The sequence below is a fragment of the Pneumocystis carinii genome (genome assembly GCF_001477545.1).
Source record: "Pneumocystis carinii B80 chromosome Unknown supercont1.7, whole genome shotgun sequence".
NCBI lineage: Eukaryota > Fungi > Ascomycota > Pneumocystomycetes > Pneumocystales > Pneumocystaceae > Pneumocystis > Pneumocystis carinii.
Window position 1 is genome coordinate 328,717 of NW_017264719.1, and position 21,339 is coordinate 350,055.

General features: G+C 27.6%; 9 protein-coding genes across 9 annotated transcripts; 4 read left to right on the plus strand and 5 right to left on the minus strand.

The window, feature by feature from the left end:
• Nucleotides 1-56: 56 nt before the first annotated feature.
• On the minus strand, nucleotides 57-3,305 carry T552_01770 (hypothetical protein). The gene is made up of 13 exons (XM_018370337.1): nucleotides 3,261-3,305; nucleotides 2,977-3,214; nucleotides 2,648-2,925; nucleotides 2,511-2,598; nucleotides 2,392-2,471; nucleotides 1,977-2,345; nucleotides 1,749-1,935; nucleotides 1,651-1,704; nucleotides 1,490-1,606; nucleotides 1,176-1,447; nucleotides 835-1,131; nucleotides 374-787; nucleotides 57-332 (listed from the first exon to the last, which is right to left on the minus strand). The coding sequence occupies exons 2-13, from the start codon at nucleotides 3,178-3,180 to the stop codon at nucleotides 101-103; spliced, it is 2,592 nt and encodes an 863-aa protein (XP_018226054.1). The 5' UTR covers nucleotides 3,181-3,214; nucleotides 3,261-3,305; the 3' UTR covers nucleotides 57-100.
• Nucleotides 3,306-3,713: 408 nt separating this feature from the next.
• Nucleotides 3,714-4,974, plus strand: T552_01771 (hypothetical protein). The gene is made up of 5 exons (XM_018370338.1): nucleotides 3,714-4,012; nucleotides 4,069-4,100; nucleotides 4,146-4,553; nucleotides 4,607-4,686; nucleotides 4,725-4,974. The coding sequence occupies exons 1-5, from the start codon at nucleotides 3,760-3,762 to the stop codon at nucleotides 4,930-4,932; spliced, it is 981 nt and encodes a 326-aa protein (XP_018226055.1). The 5' UTR covers nucleotides 3,714-3,759; the 3' UTR covers nucleotides 4,933-4,974.
• A 156-nt stretch (nucleotides 4,975-5,130) lies between these two features.
• On the plus strand, nucleotides 5,131-8,436 carry T552_01772 (hypothetical protein). Its single transcript, XM_018370339.1, has 5 exons — nucleotides 5,131-5,716; nucleotides 5,764-6,338; nucleotides 6,382-6,840; nucleotides 6,885-6,979; nucleotides 7,024-8,436. The coding sequence occupies exons 1-5, from the start codon at nucleotides 5,171-5,173 to the stop codon at nucleotides 8,388-8,390; spliced, it is 3,042 nt and encodes a 1,013-aa protein (XP_018226056.1). The 5' UTR covers nucleotides 5,131-5,170; the 3' UTR covers nucleotides 8,391-8,436.
• Nucleotides 8,437-8,444: 8 nt separating this feature from the next.
• T552_01773 (GPI-anchor transamidase) lies at nucleotides 8,445-9,889 on the minus strand. The gene is made up of 6 exons (XM_018370340.1): nucleotides 9,793-9,889; nucleotides 9,694-9,744; nucleotides 9,419-9,647; nucleotides 9,182-9,356; nucleotides 9,012-9,129; nucleotides 8,445-8,961 (listed from the first exon to the last, which is right to left on the minus strand). The coding sequence occupies exons 1-6, from the start codon at nucleotides 9,841-9,843 to the stop codon at nucleotides 8,488-8,490; spliced, it is 1,098 nt and encodes a 365-aa protein (XP_018226057.1). The 5' UTR covers nucleotides 9,844-9,889; the 3' UTR covers nucleotides 8,445-8,487.
• A 972-nt stretch (nucleotides 9,890-10,861) lies between these two features.
• On the plus strand, nucleotides 10,862-12,243 carry T552_01774 (hypothetical protein; the record flags this gene model as incomplete). Its single annotated transcript, XM_018370341.1, has 5 exons — nucleotides 10,862-10,878; nucleotides 10,925-11,170; nucleotides 11,218-11,705; nucleotides 11,749-11,935; nucleotides 11,981-12,243. The coding sequence occupies exons 2-5, from the start codon at nucleotides 10,927-10,929 to the stop codon at nucleotides 12,241-12,243; spliced, it is 1,182 nt and encodes a 393-aa protein (XP_018226058.1). The 5' UTR covers nucleotides 10,862-10,878; nucleotides 10,925-10,926.
• An 18-nt stretch (nucleotides 12,244-12,261) lies between these two features.
• On the minus strand, nucleotides 12,262-12,911 carry T552_01775 (ribosomal protein L28). The gene has a single exon (XM_018370342.1). The coding sequence runs from the start codon at nucleotides 12,863-12,865 to the stop codon at nucleotides 12,308-12,310; it is 558 nt and encodes a 185-aa protein (XP_018226059.1). The 5' UTR covers nucleotides 12,866-12,911; the 3' UTR covers nucleotides 12,262-12,307.
• Nucleotides 12,912-13,304: 393 nt separating this feature from the next.
• T552_01776 (hypothetical protein) lies at nucleotides 13,305-17,249 on the minus strand. The gene is made up of 9 exons (XM_018370343.1): nucleotides 17,137-17,249; nucleotides 17,012-17,095; nucleotides 16,277-16,969; nucleotides 15,697-16,226; nucleotides 15,426-15,651; nucleotides 15,063-15,380; nucleotides 14,670-15,017; nucleotides 14,288-14,627; nucleotides 13,305-14,243 (listed from the first exon to the last, which is right to left on the minus strand). Exons 1-9 carry the CDS (start codon nucleotides 17,215-17,217, stop codon nucleotides 13,351-13,353), a joined length of 3,513 nt encoding a protein of 1,170 aa, XP_018226060.1. The 5' UTR covers nucleotides 17,218-17,249; the 3' UTR covers nucleotides 13,305-13,350.
• A 155-nt stretch (nucleotides 17,250-17,404) lies between these two features.
• T552_01777 (hypothetical protein) lies at nucleotides 17,405-18,867 on the minus strand. Its single transcript, XM_018370344.1, has 5 exons — nucleotides 18,730-18,867; nucleotides 18,635-18,683; nucleotides 18,552-18,593; nucleotides 17,711-18,506; nucleotides 17,405-17,659 (listed from the first exon to the last, which is right to left on the minus strand). The coding sequence occupies exons 1-5, from the start codon at nucleotides 18,816-18,818 to the stop codon at nucleotides 17,445-17,447; spliced, it is 1,191 nt and encodes a 396-aa protein (XP_018226061.1). The 5' UTR covers nucleotides 18,819-18,867; the 3' UTR covers nucleotides 17,405-17,444.
• Nucleotides 18,868-19,033: 166 nt separating this feature from the next.
• T552_01778 (hypothetical protein) lies at nucleotides 19,034-21,329 on the plus strand (the record flags this gene model as incomplete). Its single annotated transcript, XM_018370345.1, has 13 exons — nucleotides 19,034-19,090; nucleotides 19,142-19,264; nucleotides 19,304-19,384; nucleotides 19,431-19,538; nucleotides 19,581-19,626; nucleotides 19,681-19,793; nucleotides 19,841-20,181; nucleotides 20,226-20,338; nucleotides 20,384-20,687; nucleotides 20,731-20,792; nucleotides 20,837-21,073; nucleotides 21,122-21,284; nucleotides 21,314-21,329. 13 exons carry the CDS (start codon nucleotides 19,034-19,036, stop codon nucleotides 21,327-21,329), a joined length of 1,764 nt encoding a protein of 587 aa, XP_018226062.1.
• Nucleotides 21,330-21,339: the final 10 nt, after the last annotated feature.

A 21,339-nucleotide genomic window follows, 5' to 3' on the forward strand; every position in this document is an offset into this window, starting at 1 on the left:
AATCATCTTAAATATATTATACATTTTTTTTGTAAATATTGAAATAATGTGTTTTTTAACACATTATAATTTATATGATATATAATTTTTGTCAAAATTGTTATTTTTTTTTCTTTTTAGATGTAACTTTAGAAGACCTTTTCCCTTTTTTTCCACTCTCAATAACAAGTTTGTCTTTTTCTAAATCATCTTCATTATCAGAAATGTGCTCTTGAGGTTCATGTGAATTTGTTTCCAAAGCATCTTCTAAATCAGGTTTATTATATACAACACCAGATTTAACTGAATCAAAAGTATCACAAAATGGAATAGGATGATTAGTTTTATTATATCTTAACTTATAAGCAAATTGAAAGATAAAATAAATCCTTACTGTTTTGTAAAAGAAGCTTTCGTTTGTGATGGAATTTTTAAAAGATTCGCATTATTTGGTCCTATACCTAATTCTAAAATATATTCAGAATGCTCTTTAGAAAGAAAATATTCATCCATAAGTTTAATAATATCTGGAATTATATCTTGTCCTTTAATTTCAAGTCTTCGTAAAAGAAGATCAAATAATAATGATATATAAAATTTTCGAATTTCAGTACAATTTCCACTTGTTTTCAAAGACATATGAGCCTGAATGCTCTGCAAATATCTCATTAGTTTATTAGCTTTAGATAAATTACCCAAAAACGAAGTAAACGAATATTGGGATGTAGAAAATCCAGAAACATAAAATGAAGGAATAACACATGAAAATACAGCATGCATAGGCATTAAACTCCAATGTTGTTGGGGTCTGATATATAATTACTATAAAATAAACCAATTCTTTAGATAAATTACCCATGAATCATAGAATCAACAATATCGCCATAAGAAATAGACTCAGAAGCTTTTTCTATTAATTTTAAATGCTCATGATTTTTTTGCTTCAAATTAGTAGTAGAACTTAATAGATCAGGTCGTGTTTTTAAATAATTTTCTTGGAGCATTAAATGTGAAAGTTCATGATCGTTAAAGTAAAGTTCAATTTTATCATTTAATGTAAATTTACTAGTATGCCTAAATATACCTCCGCTTAGAAATTTTCCTACTACATCCCAAGGATTCATAACAATATGTTTTTCTGCAGCCTTTGCACTATTTTATCTAAGTCAATAAAAAATAAAAAACATGATCTTTACGCATTTTTCCCATCATCCATACTCATAAAAGTCTGACTAATTTTCCAAGACGAAAGAATATTTATAATTTGGCGAATATCGCCATTAGTAATTTCGGCTAATTGATCAATTGCTTGAGGCTCTAGTTTTAAATCTTCACGAAATGCAATAGACATTATTCGAGAACGAAGAGAATTGACATCAGGCCTTCGAAATCTAAGATCAAATACTGTCCTATCCAAAGGTAAAAGCTTCCTTGAAGCCCTATCATTACAAATACATATTATAGGTACCTTTTATTTTGTTAAAAAAAAAATTAACAAAATAAAACTTACCAAAGTTTTTTTAATAAAAGAATTAAGTTCACCAATTCCTCCATAATCACCAGCAGATACTCCGTCCACTTCATCCATGATCAAAACAAGTTTGTTCCTTTTTCCTGTTGTTTCTTCCTAAAAAAATTATTCTTTTCATAATTATTTTGTTATAAAATTACATGAGTAAAAAATCCATTAAGTGATGTATTATTATAAATTCGAATCAACGAGTCCTTGAAAATTAAATAGAAATAAAACATTTTATATTTATAATTACTTGTAATAGTTTCTTATTTCTTGTATCACTTGCATTAAATTCTAATACATCATAGCCTTCTAATTTCGCAACTAAATGTGCTGATGTAGTTTTTCCAATACCAGGTGGACCTGATATAAGAACAGCACGGTAAAACCCCATTCCATCAGATCCCGGCTTTTTAAAATTAGCAATACGATTTTGGTCCCTAATTTATAAGGATTTTTTAACAAATTTATATATACTAACCAATCACGTAACCATCTTTGTAATTTTTCTACCAAACCTTTATTCCCACATATTTCTTTAAGACTACGAGGTGCATATTTCGTAGTCCAAAGTTGATATGACTGAGCTTTCTGAATTTCTCGAGTCTCTGGAGCCAATAATTTCGCCATTTTCTCCACTTCAAGATTCTGTTCTATCCTCTTTTTTTCTGCAATTTGAGCAGCCTTAGTATCTCCACCTAAAGGAGGCATATTCTTAATAAGATAAAACAAACCATCTTCATCTATAGTCTTCAGCTTATTCTTTTTAATAGCCTCTATTTTCTTAGGGCCAGCATCTATCCCTAATACAACAAATGATGTTTTACTAGAAGGTGCTGTTGTCACTTTTCTATAAAATATTCATCATAAAAGAAATTAATTATTAATAAACTAACCCTCCATATCTTTTTACAAGATTACATCCCTCTTCACGATCAATTGTTTTCAAAACACCAGTAAAAACAAAAGTTAGACCCTGAATAATTACATATTTTCTTAAAAATTAAACACTTACAAAAAGACAATTTACATTTCCAACAGGTATTTCCCTAGAAGCATTTGTCGCTAAGGGAGCACGTGTTGTATAGTCATTAAACTCATGACTAATATAATATAATATAAACAGAATAAAACAAAATAAAAACAACTAACCGCTTACTCTCAACATTTTCAAGATCCGATAAAGATATTAAAGGACATTCATTTAAAACCTTTTGTGCTATATTTTTAGCATCATCAACATTTTCCTCTTGTTTATTCGTAATTAAATCCGTATAACCTGATTTTTTTTTAGGTGTAATATTGGCCTTAATATTATTCTTTTTCTTAGAAATAACCACAGATTCTTTATTTTTTATATTCGAAAAAGCATCCTCAACTACTGGTAAAGATGTATCATTAGACCCTCCCTTAAAACCCACAGAATCCTTCTTCAAAGTAAAATCAGTATCACAAATATCATTTCCATCTTCAAAATATACCATTTTAACAGGTGAATCCTTATTCATTTCATCCTTGCAAATCTTATCTAATTCTTCAAATTCAAGCAAATCAGATTGACTAAACGAAAATTCTTCATCATCCATATAACTTTCTTCAATCCCATCTTCAGAAACTACTTTTTTAAATGATGGAGATGATCTTGATATCTTATTTTTGTCCTTAAAAAACTGGGAAACATTCATTGGAACTAATGATCCTTCTTCACCTGATCCAACACTGATCCCAATATTAATCATCCCTCTATCACCTCAAACAATATTACCCCTTCTTCTTTACTTCTTTCTTAATATTTACTACCTCATTCTCCCTATAAATCATAAATTATCCTCTCATATTACTTCTTAATCATTTACAACTCATTTTCCTCATTATCTGACACTTTTTCCCCAAAAAAAAATCAGCAACACTCACAAATCCATTCCCTATCCTTACAGATCACGCGTCTCTTAATTTTCTCATTATTTAACTCTTCTACTCCCTAAAAAAATAAACAACATGATTTCACTTTGATTTCCTCTATTTACCTCAGTTTTGGGCCGTTTTAAACCGCTCTTTTTCCCACTCCCCCCTTTAACAAGCCAATCTTTAATGTTTTCCATGTTATTCCCATAAATTTCGCCCTATTTTCTCCATTATTCCCGCTTCATATAATTTCTCCGTTTATTGGTCGTCTAGACTGCCTCGGTCGTCCTGGTAACCCTCTGACAACAATACTTGACCATCAGACCTACCAAGAAACTAAATACTTATATGTAAGAGTAATGGAGTCAAAAGAACAAGGCGAACAGCACAATACGAGGGATCTTCATGATTACTATAAATCTAGAATAAAATTGACGGAAAAAACAAGATATGAAGATATTTATATACGTCTTGAAGAGATGCAAGAAGGATTATCAAAGATGCATTTGCTTGAAGGGTCATTACAAGAGGCAATTGAAGAAATTGAGGCTATAAATGAGAAGAATATTGAATTGGTAGATATTTTGAGGGAGGTTATTGGGGAAAATATAGGTAAAATGAGGGGAAAAAGGAATAAAAATGAATTAACGAAGATGTATTTTATATAGTGCTTAGATCAAAAGTTCAGATGTATCAGAAGGTTTTTTTTTAATGGGAAGAAAGAGGATATACTGATGAATGACAGAAATATGGGTACAATGTCTCTAATTATAGTAAAATTTTGAATAATCAACCAAAACATCAACAATACTATGAAACAATGATTTCTCTTCTTGAGAACAGAATTAAGGCACAAAAGAGATTACCATGTGATTATAAACGTATGAATGAGCTTATTGAAAAATGTAAGAAGCTTGAACAGGTGGTATTTGAAGGGATTCAAGAAATTCTTCGTGAAAGAAAAACAAGAGAAAATTATGAAATACAAGTTAAAGAGGCCAAAGCAAGAATTGAATTACAGGAGAAGGAACTAAAAAAAAAAATTGAAGAAGTAAATTATACATCAAAAATAAAATTAGATCAAAATGCAAGCCAAATGTTTATGTTACAACAACAAAACGAGGAATTGAAACATAAATTAATCGAATCACAGGTAATAATCTACATATTTACAAATATAAATGATAAAATCGCTAATATTAAAAGAATAAAATTGATAATATAAAAAAACATTCATATGATACAATTCAGGAATTTGAAAAACAAATTAAACAATTAAAAAAAAGGTATTTATTTCAAATATTATAACCGCTAATAATATTAGACGTATTACAAAAATAAGCCCCGAACTTCTTTTAGAAATCGCTTCCTTATACATAAAAATAAAATCTATTGAAAGAATAGCTCTAAAATTCGCACCTCTTGAAGGTCCTCATGTTAACGAATTATTTTCTGATATTGAACTTGTCAAAAAAAGAGCACAACATATAGAAAATCTCTTATTTGATAAAAAAAAAAAGTGTAAATATTAATTCAACTTTTTCATGCATAAATATTCTAAATATAACTTCGAATAGTCATTTTATTAAGCTTTATCAAAATATAATTTTAATTCTATCTTATCGTTAATCGAATTGTTTTTATTAATAAACTAGACACAAATATTTTATAAAATGGCCCTCTAATAATTAATTTAAGACATGATATTCATTGAAATAACTTAGAATAAACCACTATTAATTATTATACCTTTTTTCAGATACCAAAAATATGAATTTGATACATAAATCATTATCAGCAACGAATTTCTCCTCAAGACCAGGGGATATATCACGCAATATAACCCTTTTTAAGGATAATAGGAAGATATGTACTCAGCCAGTTGAAGGAGTATCATTATCTCTTGTTTCTGTGCCATCAGGATCTAGTACAACATCACCAACCTCTCTTAGTATTCATAGACCGTCATCATTAGTGTTGTACCCTGCAGGAGCAGTGGCAGTTCTTTATGATATCAAATGTTCAGTAGAAAACAAGCGTTTTTTTTGTATACCCCAAAATCTTGTGGCAGAAGGAGGATTTATTACTGGTAATAGTCCTTTTTTGCCAAACAAAAGTAGTAGCTCTTTACGTGATAATAATGATACATTTTCAAGTCAAGAGTCACCAGGAAGCCAGTCTAGACTTCTTTATGATAAATATTATGGATCAAGTATGTGGGATGAACTAGAAACACAAAACAAAGGAAGGGAAAAAATTAAAGCGTTATCATGTACAACAATTAGTCAGGATGGAAAATATATTGCAGTTGGAGAGGTAGAAATAGCGGTATATATGTGTATTATATAAAGTAATTATGTTAGTCAGGGAAATCGCCAAGAATTTTAATATATTCAATAACATCAAATACAACATTACCTATTGCAATTTCAGGGCATACGTTTGGTATAAAATGCCTTTCATTTTCATCGGATTCTAGATATCTTGTTAGTGTTGGATTTCTTCATGATGCAACTATTAACGTGTGGTCAATAATTGACAAAACGAATACTATAAGACGAATTGCAAGCAATAGAGTAACAAGTCTTGTTAGGGATCTTTCATGGATGGGAATTACAATAGTTACATGTGGACTACGACATGTTAAATTATGGAAATGGGAAGAAGAAGTTTGTAAAACATCAAATATAGGAAAAACTTCACTTTTAGAAGGGAAAAATATAATATTAGGAACAATGTCAGATGAGGATTTTATGTCTATTCGATCATTGGGAAAGGAGTCTGTAATATTGTGTTCTAGCAAGGGAGAAATATGCATTGTTTTTGAAGGAGATCGTTCTGTTAAACGAGTTTTCAATGTAGGATATGAAATAAGTTGTATTGATATAAATAATGCGGATAACTTGTTATGGGTTGCGGGGAAGCATTCAGAGATAGAGTATTTCATTATTTATGCAATTGCTATTTCTAATTTTTAATAGGGCATATAAAATATATGAATTAATAAATAAAAACAGTTTTCAAGAAGAGTTTAAAAAAGATATTGCTAAATCACTTAATATTTTAAATTCGGATTCTGGAATATTGGCTATTGCATGTGATGATCATGGTAATTTGGTAATAGTTGATGGAGATCATTCAATTCGTATTATTAACACAAATGATGAATCTAAAAACCAAATAATAGGAGGAAGTTCAACAAAAATGATGGGTGTTAAATCTTTACATAAAAATTTTCTCAACGCTATATTAATGACATGGTCTATATCTGGAACAATATCTTTTTGGGATGAAAATGAGGCGTGTATATTAACTATAAATATTGCAATAGAACAACCTGAAAATATATCAGAAGAAACTATAAAAAATGAATTGAAAGTTGTTCAATACAATCATCATGACGATGAATTAATAACTGGAGATTGTTATGGTATGCTAAGGTAATTTTTCTTATTTTTTTATTCCTTATTTTTAAAATAAGCAGAACAATAAATCTTAGAGATCAAAAAGAACTATGGAGACAAATGGCACATGATGGAGAAATAACAGATATCGATTCAGGTGTTGTAAATGAGAAAAGTATATTTGCTATGGTTATTTATTAAATTTCTAAAATATTTTAGATATAATGATTAGCTCTGGTAGAGATAGAACTATACAACTATGGTCTCGAAACAAAAATACTAATAATTGGAATTTAGAACAAACTTTTGATGATCACAATTCATGTATAAATAAAGCACGTTTTCATAAAAATTGTCAAATACTTGTTTCTTGTTCTGCAGATCGTACAATTGTTATTAGACAACTATATGAAGAATCTGGATGCACTCAATTACGCTATTCAACAAAGAAAATAATTTCATTACGCTCTACAGCATTAGATTTTACTTTTATATCTAAAGATTCAACTAGGTTTTTTGTATCAACTCTAGATCGTCAACTTTTGCAGTGTGACATTCAAGGGCAAATCATTGGAACATATAAAACTTCTGAGGATCCTAAAGAAACGGTGTCTTTAGAGAATATTTCTATATCAAATGTAAAATTATCTTTTGATACAGATAGCACAAAAAAAACAACTGTAGAGAAGAAATTTATTGCTGCTTTGGGGAATGATAAAGCCATAAGAATATATGATCTATTAACATGTTCTCTTGTGGCAAAGAATTATATACATACAGATGGAGCTACCGGGATAGCATGGATAGAATCTACTCAATCAAGTAATAAAGCAAGACTTGTTTCTAGTGGAATGGATGTTCTTGCTATCTGGGAATTATCAATAGATGATATTCAAAAAATTGCATCAACACAAGGGATTTATTCAAATTTAAAAACACCAATCAGAAAAATAATTCCAAAGCGTATCATTGGCTCTTTTTCTCCTATTACAACAAAAGATGTATCATGTATTCAATCGAAAAAATTATGGAGAAGATCTGTATCTCCAATACCTTCAAATTTTGACTTAACAAAAAGTGATAACAATTCTCATACTTCAAGAAGGATAAGTAGACTAAGCAAAAAAATAGTCGATCAATTAGAAGATTCTAAGCGTCGTGCTTCAAGTCCAATTAGACATTGTTCTCAGAAGCAAGACATATCTTTACTCGAAAAAGTTTCTGATAATAAGGACACTAATGATTCAACAATTATTTGTAATGAAAAAAAAGAAACTAATGTTAATGAAACTAATGTTAATGAAACTAAGGAAATACAAATATTTAATGATGAAGATACATTAACTAATGAAATAAATTTGATTATAGATAAACTAAAAGAAATCCATAATGACATTAAAGCTATAAAAAATAAAGATACTCAAAAAAGATCTATGCTATTTTACACTTTACAAAATCAACTTATATCAATATTAAATGATCTTCGAGAACAAGTGTCACCTATAGAAATTGAAAATCCAAATAAAGAACTTTTGGAAAAATATTCTATGCAATTGATAGCTCTAATTAAGGATAAAATAAAATAGCATTATGTATTGGTAATTCATATAAATGTATAGAAATAATTGCTAAAAATATTTATAATAAAATAAGTTATATCCTACATATAAAATATTATAAAAATTAAAATTTACATATTAAAATTAAAATGCTAATGCAAAAAATTGTAATGCCTATAACCTTAAATTTTAATGCTCTTTCTGGTGATTGTAAACGAGTTGCTTTTTGCAACTCAGAAAAATGCATGCTTGATTTTTTTAAGTTTGATTTTGAAGTAGAATTTGATTTGGTCTCCGAAAAATTATATGGCTCAACTATATCAATTGATGATTCTCCTAATTTTAATTTTTGATCTTCTTGGTTAATTTCTATCTTCCTTATATTTCCAAAAAAATCAGTTATTTTAACATTCTCAATTTTTCGACTAAAAAGATCAGTTTTAATGCCTGGAGTAGATTGTACAAGATCTTTATCATATGAATCAAATAAATCCTTAAATGTATGTTCTGAAGTAATATTCACTTTTTCCAAAAAGTCCAAAGTATAATAAGTAAATCGATCAATAACAGATACACCAATATCTCTATCAGAATGATGCTAATAATATTCTTAACAAATATATATATATATATCTCTTTAAAACTCACCGAATAAGATGATTCATTTAATTCTGATGACCCAATTGCAAGAATATTCGGAGAATAAAACTTCGAAAACATCGTATTTGCTTGACATGTATCTATCATAAATAAAATCTCATGATATCTAATTTTTTATTCAATATACAAAAATTTATTCGACAAAAAAAACAATCTACCGTCTCTTTTCCCACATTTGTCCAAATGCATCTGAAATATCATGAGAACATATTTCTTCAAAATCTTGAAATTTTAAAAAATTATCCCCTCCATGTCCTGTCATATACACAAAAATATTCGATCGATCATCTGTTAAGAGTTGTTTCGATCTAGGCGCATCAGGAAGAACTCTTCCTAATCCCTCATCATTAACCCCATTTTTTCTCCCCAAAAAAAAATACACAAATAAACAATACCTGTTAATAATCTAATAAAATTCTCCACCGTAACCTCATATCCACGATAATCTACCTCAATATCATCTCCGTACAAATCTAATGTATGATCCGAGTTATGAAATACACTTCCAGGAAAAACATTCCTAGAATTACATGCAACATCATCCGATAGCATCAATATAATCTGAGAATCAGGAATTCCAAGCCGTTTAATCGTACGATACATCCCTAATGTATTTGCCATGTGCTATCCCATTTTTTACTCATTTAAACCCAAAAAAAAACCAAAATACTCTATAATTAAACCAGAATCTAGACGTAGAAACAAGTACAGCCCAATTGCTCTCAAAATACATCAGTTATTCCCCAAAAATATCCCCTCAATGACATACTGTATATCCTGTTTTCTGGCCGTTTTCGACCGGATTTTCGCCAAAAACCATTAAAAAACCTTCTAAACAACATAGAAATATATATATTATTAAGAATCCTCTAAAATTCATTGATATTTGGGCCACAATTTCTTAAGGATTTCTTAAGGATTTCTTAACTTTTTTCTGACGTCTCGTACAGTCTCGACCAGAACCTCAATAAATATTAAAATAATGGAAACCATGAAAATTAGGCCAATTTTGCATGAAAATGTCTAAAATACGGGTCGATATTAGAGCCAAAGACGAGTATATTATAGCAGGAGAATATCTTTCATTTATTATAACATTTAAGCATGAAATCTTGGAGGAAAAAGAGCGGGATGAAAAGCAAAAAAAGGCAGATAAGTCGCAAAAAAACGGGAATTACCCGTTGAAAACGCAATATCTAGTAAGGGAAGAGTTAAATGAGGGGATAGCGAAAAAAAACGGGGAAAAAAGGGTGTTTTTTGAGGGAAAAATGAGTGTTTTAGAGGAAAAAGAGAAGAATGGTTTGAAGAAGTAAAAACTAGCGCAAAAAGCCAATAAATACACTAGATATAGAGAATATAGAAGAGTCAATGTTTGAGGAAGAAGAATCGTGCGAAAAAAAGGGAAAAAAAGAGGAAAATAGAGAGGAAAATAGAGAGGAAAATGTATTTTCAGATAAGAGGGTAGAATCAGAGGAAGGAAAGGGAAACAGTGATATTTTTTATGATTTCAATGTTAAAAGCGATTATTTGAATGATTTAGAAGCGAATTCGCAATTGAATTTGGAATTAGTTAAAGGATCGTTAGAAAATGAATCAAAAGAAAAGCTTTTGATAGGGTATATTCAAGTTATTGGATATTTTACATTAAATGAAAAGATTATTAATGTAAAAATGTTTGAAAAATTTAAAACAAATAAGTATTCTATAAAATCTACTAAAGAAGAAATGGGTAAAAATGGCACTAAAATAAACAAAAAGTTAGGTTTTATTAGTAATTATGGTATAAACAATGGAATAAATAATTCACTGAAAAACCAACCTATGAGTCCATTAGGTGAATTTAAAAAAATAAAAAGTTTTTCAAAATAATGACTGCTATATTTTCTAATTTTGAATTTTAGAGATGAAGCATATTCCTATACTATCAACACCGCCATCTATTATTTTTATTGATCTTGAATTAGCGCCAGGAGAAAGTCGAAGTTATATTTATAACTTTAAATTGCCATCTCAACTTCCACCAAGTTATGACGGTAAATCTATAAAAATAAATTATCATTTATCTATTGGTACACAAAGTTCAGGAAAAAGTATACAACCATTAAAAGTATCAAATATTCCATTTGAAGTTTTATATAAAATTGATGGTAATAAATTGCAAAATATTTCAATTAAAACTCATGTTTTTATCTAGATTTGGGGAATCAAATCATATATGATCTTTTTTCTCCTATAATATATTTAACTGATGAAGCAGAAATATTTTCATATAATTTATCAAAAAATGATGATATCTCAAATACAGAAGAAAATTCCAATAATTTGGATTCTACGTATGAAGATGATGAATATTCCAAGAAAGATTTTATTTATTATTTATCAGAACATATACTTGATGAGTCTCTAAAAGATTTACTTTTATCTAATAGTATTGAAGAAAATACACAAGAACATTTTCCTGATACTCAAAAACAGATAAATCCTTTAATTAATATGAAAAATAAAATACAAGATATAATTGAAAACAATTCATCATATAATAATTTTTCAAATAAAAAATTTAATATTAATAAGAATGGAAATATAATTGGAATTATATCAATTTTAAAACTATCTTATAGTTTAGGTGAAACAATAACAGGAGTTATCGATTTTTCATCTTCAAAAATACCATGTTATTATGTATGTTTGTTTTACATTTTTATTAATTCTTGAAAAATTTTAGGTAAAATTTTTCCTAGAAACAACAGAAATAATTGAAGAATCAATCACAAACTGTTCAAAGTCTAATATTTCTCAAGCAACTCGTAAAACATATGATAGTTATTCAGAAACTACATTATGTGCCTCTAGAATACAATTTAAACTACTTATTCCTACTAAGGCTCCATTTTCTTTTAAAACTTCTGGAGGTAAATACATATTTCTATTTATGTTACATTTTAATAATATATTAGTTTCTTTATTATGGACAATACGACTAGAAATAACAATACCGCTAACTTCTGAACAACTAAATAATGAGGATTATTCTCCTGCAAAAACCTTAACCCTTCCAAAATTGGTCAAAGAGAATTATAGAGATTATCGAGAAACACATTATTTTGCGTCATTTTCTTTGGAATGTGAAACTTTCTACTGTACAATACCTATTATGGTTTTCCCTTCATTAAAATCACACCTTTCTTCAAATCATTTAAACACAACATTTTATATATAACAATTCAACATAAAATTACATATTTATTAATACGAATTAATAAATATGTAACAAACTATAAAAATCATGAGGACTTTTCATCTTTCGAATCATCTACAAAGGTCTCTTCTTTATTCTTTCGTGCTTTCAATATCATCTCTCGAAGTTCCCAACCACGCATACCTAATTCTTTTAACCTTGCAGATTTGTTTCCTGTCAGATATTCATCTAATCCACCTACTTTTGCAATTGTTCTAAGTGCACGAGTTGAAACTTTTAATTGAACAAGTTTATCTAATGCTTTACTATAAATCAACTTTTTCTGAATATTTGGGAGCCATTTTCTTCGGGTTTTAAGTTTTGATTTTGGAACATTATTACCAAATTGAATACAACGATTGGCATAAAGACCTTTATCAGCACGTTTAAAAAATGACTTTTTAACAACATTTTCCATCACTTTGGGATTATGTGGCAAATACAATATTTCTTTTCGGCAAATATCTTCATATTTAACTTGTTTTTTCTTAATTATTTCTTTACTTGGAGAGTTTACATATACTGAACTTGAAAATTTACGGTCTATCGTTTTTAATATCAAACATCTTAATTCTTGCTTCAAGAAACATCTAATACGAAACATATCTGTATAATTTTCAAACTCTCTTTTTCATCATTTTATAAACTATAAAACTCGGCAGTCGAAAAACTTTTTTATTAACTGGCTTGAAACTTTTAAAATTTGGATATTTTTTTAAAAGATATCCAAATCTTTAAAAAGTCATTCGTATAAAAATAATGCACAATATTTAATTTTATTTTAATTATATATTAAGATGAAATTTATACTTTTATTGTGTATTCAACGACAAGCCAAAAAAAAGAAAGGTCTATGATAGAATTAAGATGCTCCTTCGAAAGAGGTTAATTATAATACATTGTTTTAATTATTGAATTAATGATAAATAGGTTGATGCTCATTTTACTAGACATTTCAGGCTCTATATTCCATTTCATTGCGTAATTAGTCCCTGGACGATTACGGATGTGACAAACCATAGAGTCTACATTTAAATAAATGTAATAGCTATATATTAAAGAAACAATTTAGTTTTATGTATAAATATGTTATTTAATAAATCTTCGTTTAACACGTTTAGAGTTTCGAATACCTTTTACTTTTCGTTTATTTATTGAAAATGAGCATTTTTTTGTAATATTCTCTGTATCAGTACTATCATCATCATCACTTTCTTTTTTCCTTTTGGATTGTATTTTATTTGATTGTTTTTGAAGATTTTTATCTTTACCCTTTATTAAATTAGACTTTAGCTTTTCTAAATGAATTTTATCAAGATCTTCAATAATAATTTTTCCATTATTATCAACTTTAAATTGCATAGATATAGGCTTCTTTTTTGTCGTCTTTTTTTGATCCTTAGAATTTATATTTATGATATTAATTAAGGAATTTTTATCTAAAAGATCAATCAATTCATCATCAACCTTTTTAATAAGTGTTTGTTTTTTAGAAATTCCTTTATTTTTAGAATCAGAATCATTAACGAGAAAAGAAATATCAGAATCACTATCCTCATTTTTATATGTTTCGTATTCATAGTTGAAATTGCTATGTTTATTATTTAACGTAGAATTTCCAGATATATTTTCTTTAGCTATTTTCTTTCTTATAAGACGTTCTTTTGTTTTTTTAATATTTATGATCAATTTTTTATCTTCATTTGGAATTTCTTTCTCAATAGTTTCATATCCATAACGTCTTATCATTCTTTCTATAATATTCTTAACTTTCGCTTTAAAATGACCTTTATTCTTATGAACCCAAACCATAAGATTAGATATCAACATGGGTAAACGTTCTTCTATAATAATTGTAGGAAGAGATGCGATAGTCATTTTAACAAATCCCAAAACAGATTTTGCAATCTCATGATTATCTGAAATAATATATACATATACTGTATCCAACAACTTGGAAATAAAATCTAAATTTAATACGTCTTATATCATATATTAACGCTTGAAACAAATTAAAAGAAACTACCTTTAAATTCATATAAAAGTTTAGTAATTGATACAATAGTCGCACTAATCATATTCGGGGAATTCCCAAGTAATCCACTTGAAACCATAGTAAAAAATCCCTCAATATTAGCTTTAATATCAGATACATTATCATTCATCTCCGATATTTCATTATTTTCAATAGTATATTCTTTTAATATCCTATTTCCAATCAAAATCAAAAGACTGTGTGCCATAGTTCTAGCTTTTTTATTTGTTTCTTTTGTTCCCATTATTAGTTCTGGCAATATCAATGATATAAAATGCAAATCCTTAGGTAGAAGCATATTTATTATATGATATAATGCATAGAAACGATGCTAAACAGTTTAATAGAACATAATATTTCGAAACAATGTCACCTTTTTTACAGAACCTTGTATTTTTGTCACATTCTCAAGAAATAATTTCTGTAATTCCTCTATATTATTTTCCAGAAATACTTTAATAGATAAATTCTCAGCCATTTTACAAAATAAGTTATACGCCTTTTTTTGAAGAATATGATTTGATTCATTTAAAATTTGAGACTTAACTATATCATAAAGCTGTAAGCTTGTATCAGCTGGAAGATAAACAATCATAACAGCTAAAAGATCTAACATTGTATATGACATAGAAGTTAGATCTTTATTAGGATTTGGTAGCAAGTTTTCCTTTAAAGATTGTGATAATAATTCAATAACTCTATTAAAAATATTTATAATCTCCTAAATAACGTTTAATATAATTAATTATAGAATATTATATGAAACCTCTTTACTTGTAATAGATAACCATGATTTTATGCATAATAATATATATTCTCTAAACTGAGATTGTGTTTGACTATAAACGTTAAAAAGTGCAGAAAGTATATCAGATATAAATTTTTGTAAATGAGCCAAATTTCTTTCAGCATCTGATTTTGTAATGGGAGATTTGTATTTAAGTTCTTCATCAAAATAATCATTGTCAATTAAATCTTTATTCTTATTAACAAGTGTTTGCAACCCTTGACAAATTATTGATCTAAGACTCGCCTGATTAGAAAATAATGATATCAATAACTGAACAAAGTCTTGATTAAATGCCTTAATAAAGTCAAAAAATATACATTGAATTTTAATGAATTATACTGTTTCAAGATCCAAAGGAAAATTACAATAACTAGGGAAAAGGGACCATATTTGCTCAATATAAATTCTAGAATCCTTTTCTCCTTGAGAATCCTTATTTTCTAATAACTTCTGATATAATTTTTCAGAGAGAGGAATAAATTCTGATATAAAATGTTGCAATTCTGTATTATAAATATTAGACCGTAATACTGCTAACATCCATTCTCTCTTAGGAAATTTCTCACTGAAAAAATATTAATTAATATCTATATATAATATATATTTTAACCTTTCTTGATCAAGATTTAATGGTAGAATTTCCAAAATAGTTTTTGGACCAATTGCTTTAACAGCAAAGCCAATAACTTTATCTGCTTCTGTCTTTTCATTAAATTCATCCCTTTCACGCATATCACCTATTAATTTTATGGCATCCATAAAATAAGGATCAATATAAGAAGGAAGATATTTAAAAAAAGCTATTAATATTTTAAATATTTCTTTCCAAGCTACTCGATAATTCAACGTAAATCCTTGCATAGTTATCTTAGTTAATTCAACTACTACTTCATTATCTTGTCCAATATCATTAGGAATACAATTTGCAATTAATTTTACTAAAATTTCACTACAAGAAATCCTGATTTCAAAAGAATCTGACTTAAGAAAAGGAAATATATTCGTAAACAATTGAGGAAGAAATTTGAATGTAGCATATGGCTCAGATTGGTAGTAAGATTCAAATCCAGTAGCTATCACAGAAAACCACAGAGGTAATAACATAATGTCTTTTTCTGAAGGCTTTTTTCTTAATATCAACTATTTTAATTAATATATAAATTTCCTTATATATTTATAACAATATTCACCTCCAAAATACCATATAGTCTTTCTGGTTCAAAAATTGATTTTTTAAATATAACAAGAAATACATCAAAAGCTATCATAATCAAATATACATCTTTAGTTTCCAAAATTTCCGCCAAAATAGAACAAAGCACCTCACTTTTAGATGCTGGACATCCACCTGCATCTACAATAGTTTTCAAAAGCTGAAAACTATAAATCACTTTTGAATAATCATTTTTTTTATTTTTGTATCCTACACCCTCTTTTACTTCTAAAAGAGACTTTTTTAATATATTAAATGTTTCCCTCAATGAAAAATCAAGAATTGGATGTATTATTAATGGACTTGGAGGCGGATGCGCCAAGATCTTACTTATTGCTTCCTGTGATCTTTTCCTAATTTTAGGCCTAGAATCCATACTCAATATTAATAAACAACTAAATATAGGCTTTATATTATTATTAGGACTCGTCCACGTAGAGTTTTCTTGAACAATTAAAACATTTTGTATACAACTAATTGTATAACGTAATGTTGACGAGCTCATTCCAGAACATGTTAAAACAGAACTCAAAAGCGATGATATTCGATCATATTTAGAACGAATTAAAGCCGCACTTATAAAACGAACCACTAAATCAAGAAGATAAAGTATTGAATATATAACTTCACTATTATTCGTATTTGATAATGATTCTTCTAAAAGTACCAGCTAAACTGTCAAAATAAATAGGAAAAACATTATTCCTCTCACAAGAGATGCAAAATACCCTGTAATATTTCCCTGCGAGTTCTCATTACGTAGTGTTTCTTCTATTCCAAGCAATAAATTTGCAATCTATAAAGATTAAATTAAAAATAATATGAATATATATATACCAGCTTCTGACGACTATTTATAGAGCCATTTTGTGAGCGAATCTTTGCTATTTCCTCTTCAAATAATACATTTTGAGTCATCTAAAAATTTTAAGAGGTTAAGAAATATCGCCTTATAAATTATATATATTTGAAGAACCATAAGGAAATTATGATATGAAATAAATGATAAAAATACATAAATATATTTATACAATTCTACTAAGAATAAAACTTGTACATAATGAGTTGTTATAGAGATTAAAAAACAAAATTCTGAAGAATGAATGTAAATAAACCAAAAAAAAGCCATTTTAAAGAAGAATGAATTAAGGTCTTATTTTTTTATTTCCACAGACTACATGAATTTTATTTTTTGTAAGAACTAAAGGTGCCATTTTAGGTGGAGGAACAGAAAAATTGACTCTAGGGAGATTAGATACTTTTTTTTTTCTAGAACTCGTATAAGGTTTTTTGAGTAAAGATATTACAGGAGAAACGGCTTTAGAAATTTCGTATAATATTTGTTCAGTTCCATTTTTTTCTAAATAAAATAAGTGATATATATATATGATGTTAAAAAAGAAAAAGTTACTTGAACGTCTTTTTTTAATAGGAAATGCAGATGATTTAGGTTGATAGGTAAACATTGGTAATTTTCTTTCTTTAAGTCCTTCAATCCATTCATCAGAATCAGCATCGACGTACCAATCAATAATTCCTTTCCATTCATTATTAGATGGTTCCATACGATTGACAAAAATGACTTTTCCTCCATTCGTATGAACAATTTTTGAAATATCTTTGATCAAAGAATTAATAGGTATAAATTTAAGTGATATTCCAATAATCATCAATAGATCTGGCCATTTTTTAACATCAGATGCCGTCAATTCACCCAAAAAATCCTGAATAGGGTGCGTATTACCATATAATACAATACCCGGACGTAAAAAACCTATTTTTAAAGCTCCTTTTTCCTTTTTTATCTTCTTTTCATCATTTACACATACAAACCTATCTGGTACCTGACCATTTCTCAAAAGTTCAATTCTTTCTACACTATAATCACATTTTACACCACAAATCATACATTTTATTTTATTAATATCATCATTAAACTCTGTTACATTATTTTTTTTTAAATCATTCGTTTTTGAACTTATTTCTTCTTGTAATCCTAAATTATCAATGTTTTCCGTATAACACTTTAAAACTGATGATCTATCCCTCAAAATCTTTAAAAACTTATACGTATTTGCCGGTCTAGCTGACAAAATAAGCGTACGTAACTCACTCATAAATGAATAAAATATCGACGTAGAAACCTCATCACGAAACATTAATGAATCAAGTAAATCCTTAGCCTTCATCATAACATTCGGATATCGCTTAAAACACTTAAATCCTATTAAAAACTCCCCTTTTTCCCTAACCTTTTCAACAAATTTATAAACTCCATCTGATGAATAAAATCCCTTAAAAATTACCATAAATCTCTCAAAAAAAAATTATATACCCCATTCTCTCCACCATACATTATATTAGACCCTGTAATAACTACTGATCTACTCATATATTAGCTATTTTTCCTTTATTCAAAAAAAAAAACACCTTTTCGATCTTTCAATAAGTTCAATTATCTTTGATATATTTTGCTGAGTTTTAACACTTTTATCATCAAGTCTTGCCTTAAATACCATCAATTTATACCACAAAATACTCGTTTTACACCCTCTTTTAATATACACCTTTTTATTAGACTTCGTCGAGTTGGATGTTTTGATAGGATATCACGTGACCGTAACCATAGCAACCCAACCTAAAAATTTATAGATCCATAAGAAAGGGTAAATAGAGAGGAAAGAAGGGTAGATTAGGGGATAAACAGAGTATTTACATGAATAATAAGGAGTTTATGAGCAAAAGGAAATTTCAGCCGAAAATTTTGGCGCAATATGAGAGGATATTTTGTGTAAAATATAATAAATAAATATAAGAGAAATAAGACTTATAAAGAGGATAGAAAACAGGAGAAGAGATGTTAGATGATCAGTTTATGCAGGATTTATATGTTATGAGAAGTAATTTGAAGGAGTTAGAGAGGATTCTTAAGGGGTTATCACCGGATGATCTTCTTAGACGACAGGTATATAGTAGAAGGGTTATGAATGGACTAATTATGAAGAATAATATAAGAAATATGTTTAAAAAAGGAGTGTTAATTATGAGGAATATGGATATGTTGAGAGTGGGGAATGTACTTGATGTAATTAGAAAATGAAAAGAAAGAAAGAAGTAATGAAGAAAAATAGACGCTTAAAGTGTTTTTGAGGGTGATTCTTCAAAAGAAATATAATAATTTTACATTGGATGTTGTCCATATAATATCAGGACTTGATAATATAGAGAAAATTTTTATGGTAATAAGAAAAAGTATAAGATTATATGTATAATATAGGTAGGATTTTGTTATATCATTAGAAGGAATGATTCAAAAGGAAACAAATGGTAAAATGATTAAGAAGACGATGAAGTAATTTAATGAATAATAATTTAAAATAGTTATACTTAGAACAAAGGCATTGAATCTTTCATTATGTACAGTATGTCATGGATTTAACTCAGATATTATATCATATTTTCAGTATAAGGATTTTTTTCCATCAATTATAAAGGTAAATATATATATATAATGTTTTAAAGGAGTTTTAGGGAATTTTAGTATATTACAGATCCTAATACATTTTCAAGTGCTTTTTTGGCATTTCTTTTTCTTGGTGTTTTAGCTAATAACAAAAAATTTGAATCACAGAATCTTTATCAAACACGACTAAGTGATTTTGTTGATAATAATGCTATGGAACTGATCATTGATATTATTTCAAGAATTTGTATTGAATGTAAAAGTGAATATATATATCTTCAAAACAATGAATCAGATAATATCTGGAATATTACAAATTTATTAACATATTTTAATGATATATTCTTTAGTTCGAATAGTCATAAATCAACATCATTGGATACTAGTATTATTATCTCTGAAGATGGGTTTTCTAAATTGTAACTATTAATTAAATAAGTATATATTGCTTAACATATAGAAGGCCAAGCTGTAAGGCTGCTATATTGCTGCCTATATATGATTTTATAAATGTGAATAAGGCATTTTGCTATATATTTATTACTTTCAAATCATCAACAAGTGATTCAGAAGCAGGTATAATAAATTATTTCTGTATTAATACTAATTGATAATGTGAAGAGTCTCCATTTTCACAATTTATTTCATTTACTTCATATTTATTAGAATATCAATCTCAATCATTAAGAGCTAGTCATTATGCAAGACTTGCACTTTTGATTATTTATATTCTAATTGATGATGATGGATGCTTTGATGCACTTGTAAGAGATACTAATAGTTCGGTTGTTTATTTATGTCGACAAAAACAACCACTTCTTCCATTGATAAAGAGCAAAAGAATACTTTTATTAGCAATTCTTGATGCTTTAATTTCAAGTTTAGATCATAACTTGAAAAGAAATCTGGATATAGAAAAATACATGTAAATTGCCTTAATTTTTAAATTATTATTTAATTTTTTATAGTCTTCAAGTTAAAATACTATTAAATATTATCAGTTCTCTTGAAAAAAGGAAATGCAGACTAGGTTGATACCTTTATTTTTAACATTTAAATCTCATTTTGTCATAGAATACCATTGGAAAGAGGTTTGGAAATTTTTAATGCATTTCATTATATTTCTATCAGCAAATGCAGAGATTCTTAAGCAAAGTTCTCATATTGAAGAGTTAATTTCGATTTTATTTAATCTTGTCTCTTTATGTATAACACGAGGAGAAAATTTCCTTCTAGAATTCAAGGATTTTGAAGATCTAATATATAAATTAATCCAGAATGGAGATATCATCAGAAATTTTATAAAAATCTGTAAGAAATATAAAAATTATTTAGATAAAATCCTAATTGTTTTACTAGATAAAGTAAACGTACCATCAGCTAAAACCATTCATTTAGTTTCTGAATATTATGAAAACCTTTTAAATAAATACAAATCTCACGAACTTTCTTCAAAAAAAGTTATGGATATTATTAAAGAAGGATATGGATCATTTGATTTGAATTTAATAGAAAACAAAGAGTATATTATCCCTTTTAAGGAAATAAAAGAACGAGTTTTCCTTAAATCGGTTATT

Excerpts from the sequence above, each read along its gene's own strand:
- T552_01777 (XM_018370344.1), bottom strand. The coding sequence starts at position 18,818 with ATGGTATTTAAGGCAAGACTTGATGATAAAAGTGTTAAAACTCAGCAA. Across the intron at positions 18,684-18,729 it reads CTTATTGAAAGATCGAAAAG|ATCAGTAGTTATTACAGGGT; the intron begins GTGTTTTTTTTT and ends ATATATGAGTAG. Across the intron at positions 17,660-17,710 it reads TATTAAAAAAAGACGTTCAA|AAAAAAATGGAACTGAACAA; the intron begins GTAACTTTTTCT and ends TATTTTATTTAG.
- T552_01772 (XM_018370339.1), top strand. The coding sequence starts at position 5,171 with ATGAATTTGATACATAAATCATTATCAGCAACGAATTTCTCCTCAAGA. Across the intron at positions 6,339-6,381 it reads GGGAAGCATTCAGAGATAGA|GGCATATAAAATATATGAAT; the intron begins GTATTTCATTAT and ends AATTTTTAATAG. Across the intron at positions 6,980-7,023 it reads AGGTGTTGTAAATGAGAAAA|ATATAATGATTAGCTCTGGT; the intron begins GTATATTTGCTA and ends AAAATATTTTAG.
- T552_01770 (XM_018370337.1), bottom strand. The coding sequence starts at position 3,180 with ATGAATGTTTCCCAGTTTTTTAAGGACAAAAATAAGATATCAAGATCA. Across the intron at positions 1,936-1,976 it reads CAAAGATGGTTACGTGATTG|GGACCAAAATCGTATTGCTA; the intron begins GTTAGTATATAT and ends CTTATAAATTAG. Across the intron at positions 788-834 it reads GTTGATTCTATGATTCATGG|ACCCCAACAACATTGGAGTT; the intron begins GTAATTTATCTA and ends ATTATATATCAG.
- T552_01776 (XM_018370343.1), bottom strand. The coding sequence starts at position 17,217 with ATGACTCAAAATGTATTATTTGAAGAGGAAATAGCAAAGATTCGCTCA. Across the intron at positions 15,381-15,425 it reads TTCCTTTGGATCTTGAAACA|GCATTTAATCAAGACTTTGT; the intron begins GTATAATTCATT and ends GACTTTATTAAG. Across the intron at positions 14,628-14,669 it reads TACAAGGTTCTGTAAAAAAG|CATCGTTTCTATGCATTATA; the intron begins GTGACATTGTTT and ends TAAACTGTTTAG.
- T552_01773 (XM_018370340.1), bottom strand. The coding sequence starts at position 9,843 with ATGGTTTTTGGCGAAAATCCGGTCGAAAACGGCCAGAAAACAGGATAT. Across the intron at positions 9,648-9,693 it reads GATTCTGGTTTAATTATAGA|CACATGGCAAATACATTAGG; the intron begins GTATTTTGGTTT and ends AAAATGGGATAG. Across the intron at positions 9,130-9,181 it reads CAAATGTGGGAAAAGAGACG|ATATCATGAGATTTTATTTA; the intron begins GTAGATTGTTTT and ends ATAAAAAATTAG.
- T552_01771 (XM_018370338.1), top strand. The coding sequence starts at position 3,760 with ATGGAGTCAAAAGAACAAGGCGAACAGCACAATACGAGGGATCTTCAT. Across the intron at positions 4,013-4,068 it reads GGTTATTGGGGAAAATATAG|TGCTTAGATCAAAAGTTCAG; the intron begins GTAAAATGAGGG and ends TATTTTATATAG. Across the intron at positions 4,554-4,606 it reads ATAAATTAATCGAATCACAG|AATAAAATTGATAATATAAA; the intron begins GTAATAATCTAC and ends TAATATTAAAAG.
- T552_01775 (XM_018370342.1), bottom strand. The coding sequence starts at position 12,865 with ATGTTTCGTATTAGATGTTTCTTGAAGCAAGAATTAAGATGTTTGATA.